This window comes from Anabas testudineus, chromosome 18 (assembly GCF_900324465.2).
Source record: "Anabas testudineus chromosome 18, fAnaTes1.2, whole genome shotgun sequence".
NCBI lineage: Eukaryota > Metazoa > Chordata > Actinopteri > Anabantiformes > Anabantidae > Anabas > Anabas testudineus.
The window spans coordinates 16013349-16022105 of record NC_046627.1 but is presented as its reverse complement, the minus strand read 5'-3'; the positions used below and the strand labels follow the sequence as shown (position 1 = coordinate 16022105).

At 44.2% G+C, this 8757-nt stretch overlaps 1 protein-coding gene across 1 annotated transcript; it reads right to left on the bottom strand.

Moving 5' to 3' along the window:
- Positions 1-566: 566 nt before the first annotated feature.
- On the bottom strand, positions 567-3645 carry LOC113157596 (5,6-dihydroxyindole-2-carboxylic acid oxidase). The gene is made up of 7 exons (XM_026353172.1): positions 3291-3645; positions 2689-3011; positions 1820-2024; positions 1528-1695; positions 1203-1382; positions 954-1100; positions 567-853 (listed from the first exon to the last, which is right to left on the bottom strand). Exons 1-7 carry the CDS (start codon positions 3643-3645, stop codon positions 666-668), a joined length of 1566 nt encoding a protein of 521 aa, XP_026208957.1. The 3' UTR covers positions 567-665.
- Between the last annotated feature and the right edge of the window lie 5112 nt (positions 3646-8757).

Below are 8757 nucleotides of genomic sequence, written 5' to 3'. Positions count from 1 at the left end.
CACGTGCTCAGTGAGAACCCAGTGTCAAACCCCGCTGTAAATAATAATAATAATAATTATAATAATAATAAAAAGAAGAATCAGAAGGATCTCCTGAGAAGCACCGCTCTACAAGTGCTGCCTCAGATGTTGAACTATTGCACCCCCGTGTGGTGAAATTTATACCAATTAGTGTCATCCTACAAATAATGTGTGCTGTCAATGTGCAACTAACTAAAATGTACATATATGTGTGCGTATTATATATATATACACACAGAGATGGTGCAAGTTGCTTGGTTACATGTACATTTCTCCATACTTTGCATTACTTACTTAAAATGTGTTCTATAAAAATACAGATCACTTATGATTTTTAAAATAAAAACATCAAACACTGCTGAGAGCCAGGGGTTATTTTCAAAGCCGGGAGAGTTGAGCACCACCCTGTGGCGCCTTTATCACACCGACACTTTATTAGTTCACGTTCACTTTATTTTTACACCATTATCTGTGTTAAAAACTTCCAGAAATATGAAAATTGCAAAGACAAATCCTTTTACTAAAAGACAAAGTCAAGTGATTATTTTCAGGAGTCTACATGTGTTGACAAACTGCACAGCTGTGTCACTGTTAAAGGTCAAAAGAGTAAGAGGCACGCAGGCGATGCCGCTGGCACGCAGGTCTCACACTACTGATTGGCTTTTCTCGTCGTCGTACCGCTGGTACTGGTCGCCGAGCAGGGGCTGGTGACCCTCCATCCTGTAAGACCTGGCGCGCAGGGCGCATGTGGTGGCGGCGAAGATGACTGCGACGACCACAAGGGCGGCAACTATTGCCATGGTGATGATTTCGGTCAGAGTGAAAGGTTGAGCTGGAAAGGTGAAGGTCGAGCATTATTAACCTCGTCAACTGCATTTATTCAAAGGCGAGAATAAGAGCGAACAGGTGGGGAAGTATTTTAAAATGCCTACCTGGCCACTGAGCCTCATAAGAGTAACCAAGATTTTCAGGCGCAGTCACAAACATCTCAGCGTTCGTCACCGGAGGCCAGAAAGGCACCATGTTGTAGCCCCTGTTGTGCCCAATGGGGGCATTTTCTTCCGGATACACTGATGAATCTGCCAAGGAAGACTCCATGTTAGCCCCGAAAAGCTCATCAGGATGGCAATAAATAGGTGAAATACTCATATTACTCATATAAGAGGTTTTGTTGCACAGACCTGGACTGTGTCTCCTCAGCCATTCATCAAATACGGCGTCAGTGAATGTGTGGAGCAGGACAAAGATGGGATCGTTGGGTGAAAGGTGGGTCTGTCCTCCCGTCCCGTTCAGGAACAGGTGAGCCAGGTTGTGGAGGCTTCTCACGATGGGGTCGTAGTTCCCCTGGGGGGCGCTGTAGCCTGACCAAAAAAAGACAGGGATAGATATTAGAAAATGAATTTGAATGTTTGAGATATATGTGTATATATATATATATATATATATATATATATATATATATATATATATATATATATATATATATATAATATGACAGACACTCACCTTCAATGGTGTTTCTGAAGCTTTCAGAGGAGGTGGAGTAGTAGGGTGGTGTGTCAAAAGTGGTGACCTGCAGACAGTCTGCAACGTCCTGTGGCTCTGGTAGACGCTGGACCATCGGCCTGTTGACGTTTCCTGCAGGGTTTCTCCTGATGGGAGCCGTCTCGGTGCCTGGAGGGAGACAGGAAAAGGGAATCCAGATAAGACAAACCGCAGCACTTAAAGACTGAAACGAATCAGTGCAACAATCACGGCCGTGTTTTCCAAAAGCAAAGTAAACAAACCACAGTCTTACTGTTGCAGATGGTTCCCAGCGTGTCGTAGTCGTTCACGCTCTCGCACACCACCCTCCACTGGGAGAAGATGGAGTTGGCGCTCAGGGAGTTCATGTCGAAGTTGCTCCGGGCTCCCATCAGGTCGTCTGTGCAGATGTCGCATGTGTTGCCGCCGATGGCGAAGTTCCAGTAGGGCAGGGCGAAAGAGGGGTCTCGCAGCATGTCCTGGATGTTTCCATAAAAAAAGAAGTGAAAGCATGTCTGGATTAGTGCGATGTGAATGTGAACATGGAGCCTGGAAAGAATCCATTAGCACTGAATGAGGACTGGTCCTTTAACAGTAATCCACTTCACTAAAATCCAGGCCTCTAACCTGTGATCATGCCAAAGAGCCGATCTTAGTTGCATTTGCCAGTGCGTCTGCTCGAAAGAAACCCTGCAGAATTGTGAACCACAAGATGGATATGATCATTATCACCAACTCTACCCCGGAAGCGATGCTGAACTTTCTCTCAACGCGTCGCATCTGTGACCGGTGCAGTTTAAACAACCGCTCCATTCAGTTTTTTTTATTCTGCGCGTCAAATCGATGGCGCAGTGATCAAATCCAATCTGACACCATCAAACGCTCACAATTACATTTTGCGCGCTTATTAAGGCGGAAAATTGCGTCGTCTATTACGGGGTGGGGGCGTATTACACAAAACAAACAAGCAGGGGAGACGACAGGCTGAAGTTAGCCATTAGTGGGTGATGTACTGGGAAATTAGACATAAGCAGTCAGGGCAACTACAGAAACAGAAATCAATTATCATTATCATTATTATTATTATTATTGTTATTATTATTAAAATAACCAACAGCATGTCAGCATGGTGCCATTACTCACCTGCATGTCTGTCTCCAGCTGCAGCAGGTGGTACCTGTGCCAGGTAAGGAAACCGGGCCCCTCATGTGAGAAGTCCACTCCCCCGAAACTGGCCTGTCCGGGGCCCAGGAACGTCTTGCTGACCGAGTAATAGTGGGACCACACGAAGTAGTTGTAGATGGTGACGTTTTCGAACTGCACCGTGTTCCCGTCGGGCCCGAAGATTTCCGCGTAGCGCCGAGTGGCGATCACCAGCTCCGGGTGCACCGTGCGCTTGGCCTGGTCCAGCGCGTTCACGAACCGGCGCTTCTCGTCCGCGCTGAGCTGCATCACGTTTCTCCTTACTGGAGGGGATTAGAGCAGAAGGAGGAGGAGGAGGAGGAGGTGGATTAACTCAAATAAGTCATGCGTTAATTAGGGATCTGTTTTTAATGAGCGAGGAAACAAGAAGAGAAATTGTTGACAGAACGTTTTCTAAATATCTCCATCTTATTTTAACTGACTCGCTTTTTAGAAAATAAAAGAACCTGCTGCGTTAAATGCAAATATTTATTCTACCAGCATTTTATAACGTATCCTCCTCATGGACATCTCATGTGTAACGTTCAAGGACGCGCACGTACCGACAGAAACTCTCTGCTCACAGTTGGGCCCAGTCCACCCGTGTTTGCAGCGGCCACAGTTGTACCCGCTGAAGTTCCCGTTACACTGACAGGTCCTGTTGAAGAACCGGATGGGCCACCGCTCCCGATCGTCCCGTCCGTCGTGCGGGTACTGGGGCCCGTGCGGCCGCGCGTCCACGCTCACGGGCACGCACTGTCCGCGGCCCGCGCTGGCGCCGCACGGGTCGTTGTTGAGTCCCGGAGGTGACGGACAGCACTGTCCGCTCCTGAGTCCCTCGGGTGTCACGCACTCTCTGGGGAACTGTGCGCTCACGAGCACGGCGCCCGCGAGCACCAACAAGCAGCAGCGCCACATTATCCAAACAGCGCGCGCGCGGTGGGGGGGGGCGGCGGTGGTGGTGGTTTGGCCAAACTTTACGCACGTCTGATGCGGATTGTGACTGAAGAGTTACCTCAAAAAAACGCACTTCAACCGACCCTTTATCCAAGGAGAACGCGCATAACGTCAACACATGAGGGGTCTTGCTGTCTCGACAGGGGCCCTTGCTTCTGTTTCTCCCAAAAACCCAGTCGAGCTTAAATACCGGATTAGCGCATGACTGCCCAGATTTTCTGACTCCCGCGTGATCCCCATCACACAGCATCATCTCTCTACTGGGGATGGAGGGAAGGGAAGGGAAGGTAGTGTGATTCCGTCATGCAGGGTGCTCAATGGACACGGCGGTGCCCAGGGCAGGACGGGCGCCCCCCCCCCCACGAGGCCGCTCACGCCTTTGTATTTGAATATTTTATGACTGTTGAATGAGAATTGTGCTGTTCTATCGTGTCACATGTAAAAGGCCCTTCTGTGTAGAGGCACCCTGCTGCACTCAAGACAGTTAAACTCACTGGATTTACAGTGATTGTCAAACATTAAATTTGTTTCTGATTAAAACTCACATCATGATGTATGGGTGGTGCACAGGCCCACCAGTAAACCTTAATGCACGTGTGGACTGGAACACTTCTGCATGGCTTTATGAATGGCTGTGAATGAATAGCTTTTTTACTAATGTAGCCTCTGGCTCACAAGTACAAGTGGATGATGAGGAATTAAAGTAATCAACTTGGGACTTGGGAGCAAGCTCAGGAATATGATATACAGTAGGATCTTCTTACATTATTAGTTCAACGCCGCCATTATGTATGATTTAAAATCAAATTCTGTAGAAAAGGCACCAAATCACCCTCCTTGAGTATGAAGGGATTTCTCCCACTGTATAAAATAATGCCACAATCCAGTCTTGAATAAGCCTCAAAGGTTCATGTGTTTGTAAAGTGATCATATTATGGGTCATTTGACTTCTCAGGCTGGGCCCTTTCATTCTCTCTCTCTCTCTCTCTCTCTCTCTCACCTCCTCCTGCTTTTGCTGCCACTACCATGTGAGACATGGAAGAATGGGCAGAATTCATTCTACAAAGAAAAAAAAAAGTGGTCTTCCAGGAATGAGAAACTCTTCCTGTTCTGTTTTTTTTATTTTTATTTTTTTAAAAATATACATTCAGGTGTGTTGTATTTAGGTGAAGTATACCGTTATCTTTTACTGCTCTATGTCCAGTTTGCAGCAAAGGAAGTCTGTTTTATCATCTAAGACTGAACTTTTGTGCCTTTTATTTACAGTGCACAGAGTCCTTCCTCACAACTCTTTACACTCACTGTGCTGGACTGAAATGAATGTGAGTCATTTCGGGCTTGCGAGGACGAAAAGTGTAACAAAAGAAACGTAGTGAACTCATGGATGCTAAACATTTTTGGCAAGACGTGACTTCTGCTTATTATTAGAGAGGTTGTCACTCACTTCAGAGGAATTTCGTGTTGCTTCTATGAAGTTTGGTGAAGAGCTGGAGACAAACAAATAAAAAAAAAAAAGGTTTCAGACTGCTGATAAAAAAATTATACATTATTAACATTATTAACATTATTTATAAAATAGTTGTATCATCACAACTCCAACATAATGCACCATAAAATCCCTTCTGCTTAGTGAAGCTACTGGGTATTCAGCAAGTATAAAATCAGCTTAAATGCCATGAAAACCTGCCTCTCTCCTCTGTTGTGTTGCTTTTACTGCTAACCTTTGGTATGAACTTCCCGTGCAGCCTTCATTAGATCGCCCCTACAGCACTGTGTGCACCATTTTACTGATTAGCTTCACCGTTGTGCAGGTGAAAGAGTTGAGCTGAGAACAACAAGAACCAAAAAAAAACATTAATAAGTTTAAATGAGATGATGATACCAGAGGCAATATTTAGTTTATTGGTTGCTGCAACGATATCCTCCAGGCAGTTTTGTGATAGGGGAACTTATTTTGTTGACAAAACCTACAGCGAGAACCCGGAGGAGTTAGAAACTAGGGCAAGATCAGCGAGGCAGGTTCTTTCTAAAAGATTCAAAGCCTTTCGCTGTCTCCTTAATTCACTGCCAGCTTCACACTGCATCATTTGGGGGAAAAGGAAGAAAAATAAAAATCACGTGGCTGGAGTGTTGTTCAATATCATTTCACTCGCTCATTTCATTATTTCTGTCTTCAGGATCAGCGCCCGCTCATTAGCGAGCAGGTGCTTCACACATTCACTCATCGAATCAGCTGTTTCGAGAGAGAGAAGTCACACATTTCTCTTAAAATAACCGCTTTTCGCTTCAAAAGACCAGGAATTTCCAGTAATGAGCAAAGCGGCAGATCATCAGCGCATTTCCAAACAACAAAGCCGCCCTGAAAGTAGCACCATTAGGAGTTAAAGCGCTCTGTTAGATGCAGATAATGTTGAATACAGACACACTTTACTTGTGTCTGTCCATTTTATGCTGCATTACAACTTCCTACCTCCTATTTCCATTTGTTAGACAGTTGTAGCTACTGTTCACATTAACATTTACATTAAAACATGTTAGAAATGTAGCTGCCAGCCTGTTGGTTCGTGAAGTATAAACTGTTTTAGTGTTCGTTTGTGAGTTTCAACACAGGATCTTGATAAAGTAGTTTACATTACTCAAGTAAAGGATTTATTTTGCCTTGTAATTGTCCAATAACTAACCTATCTTTTTACTCCTGAGGCTAAATTGTCACAGTCATTTCAAAAGGTACTCCTCAGGCAAACACAAACCCCTCAACAATCCAGACGTCTTCCAGTGTGAACCCCCGTCCGCGGAAAGGCAAAGACTCTTAACCCAGTCACATGCGTTTCACGTTGGCTATCATAATTCCAGCCCGCATGTATTGTTTCATAACAGAGGCACGATGGCGAGGATTACACAAAGCTAGCGCTAAGCTCATTCCCATGAAGTGCACTTGAAAAATACAACCGCATTCCTTATGTATGTTCAGTTCCCATGTTCCCCTTGAGAACGAGGAGGGGGCCTATTAGCATGTCAAGGTTGTTATGACCATTAAAACATCATTTGTCTGGTTTTCTACATAATGTTTTTTTTTAAATGCCAGGATGAGTACTCTAATAGTTCGAATGAACAATTATTTTGACCTTAAGAGTCTCATGCCGACCCTAAATGAATTTTCTATGATTTATCATCCAACTAGACCTGCGGGTGTTTAATAATTCAAAGTGCTATTGACCTGAAAATGCACTGCAGTGTTTTTAAGGTCACATTTTGAGGAGAAAGGGAGTCAGCTATTTACTGGCTCTCTTTTGATTAAGTCTGCAAAGAAGCTTTTATGTTTGCTTTTCTCCCCGCCACGCTGCCAGTACAGTTCACTTCAGGAAAAAGCCAGTAAGAGTACATGAATATGATATAGAGCCAATGACAGTACAAATAACGGGCTCTCATTTAAAGCAATTTCCTCTGTTGCCATAGATTTAGTCAATGAATCTAGTCTGTAGAAGCTAATTTTGTCAATATATCTTTAAATTGAAACAGTGTGAACAAAATGAAAAGGTCAGGGGACCGAGGGGGAGCTGAAAGGTCCATTAACGCACAAACAGATATTATTTGTGATTCCAATAGGCGCTACACAAGCCTACACAAACATAATTTTCATATTGGATTCTGAAATTTAAACCCTGTGGTTTTACAAATTGACTCGGTTCTGTGTAACTTCGTGTTTAACATCTCCTCCGTTTGTCCTGTGACCGCGGCTCGGTCGACCTCCCTCGCCCTGTGCCTCTTCCCCTTGCTACCATTCAGCGCGTGCTCGCGTCTGGGCACATGTGTGAGTAAACCTCGGGCGAGATAGAGGATCATGTGAGAAGATGTGACTCGGGCTTAATGGTAATCCTTGCCTTTGGTAAAAATGGCACAGTGGGAGTCATTAGGAGGGAGCTATAAGAGCTGTTCATATGACTGTCTGCCCCCCTCTCTCTCTCCTCCCCTTCCCTCTCCTTTAAGACAATGCCTGCAACTTTTATTCTCTTTGACTTTCTCATCACAGGCCGTCTTCATGCCACCTTGTTCTCGTTTGCTTCTGCTCCAAATGAGGGGAAACTACTAATATTGTCTGTGCCCACACAGTGTTGATCTGTGCTATAACAAGACTACAGCCACGTTACCTGCTCTACACGGCTTTATTCAGACAATCTGAGGCCGTACATCAGCTTAAATGCTACCATCAGAAGGCTGACGTGCCCCCAATGGCTGATAATGTTTAACATAATCTTCGCCGTGCTAGTTTAGTGCACTAGTTTGTTAATAACCACCAACAAACAGTAGCAAGTGGCTCAGCTAATGATCAACGGGTTCAGAATCGGTGCAATGGACTTTAAACAGTGTATGAAAAATAACAGCCTGCGTTTTGCAGAGAGTTCAGGGGCCAATTGTGTGAATGGAGGTCTACCCTGTGGGACTGCCTGCTCATGGATAGATACAGGCTCATGACCAAAGCCCCGTGAGAGAGAGAGAGAGAGAGAAAAGGTTTCTTATCTCCATACATTCTGCACACCGAATAGTTTTTCATTTCATTCATGCCACTGTATTAAGGCACTATAGGTTTGTTAGCTTATACTCTTTAATTTGGACTCCTAAAAGAAAGAAACAACAACAACAAACAATGATACAATAAGTTTTTGTTCCACACGATATCTGGCACATGAATCCAAATAAGCCAGGAAATCATTTTTACATTTGTGTTGCAAAAGTTATGAGCCTATGTGCACGGATAGACAAAAGAGAGTTTTCAACATTAAGACAATTAAACAATGGAGTTTTCTTCTGTGATAAGCATATTAACAGTCACAAGCTTGAACTCCAGCACAAATTCGTTTTTTTTTCTTAGCGGCAGATCTAAAACAGTGTTGTTTTAGATCTGACTGACTACAGCTGCCGAGGTTTGATTGCAGCTGTGTCAAATTCTGAACAGGTTGCGATTTTATAAACTAAATAAATGTTATTAAAAGTAGGACCTATTTACTTCAAATCAGCTGATCCAAAAATGAATTTTATACACTGGAGGTGTAATAGAGCGTGGTGACCAGCAGA

Bases quoted from the DNA above. Each gene is read 5' to 3' on its own strand.
- LOC113157596 (XM_026353172.1), bottom strand. From the start codon at position 3,645: ATGTGGCGCTGCTGCTTGTTGGTGCTCGCGGGCGCCGTGCTCGTGAGC. The intron at 1,696-1,819 runs GTAAGACTGTGG...GTCTCCCTCCAG, and splicing joins GCTGGGAACCATCTGCAACA to GCACCGAGACGGCTCCCATC. The intron at 1,383-1,527 runs GTGAGTGTCTGT...TTTTTTGGTCAG, and splicing joins CTTCAGAAACACCATTGAAG to GCTACAGCGCCCCCCAGGGG.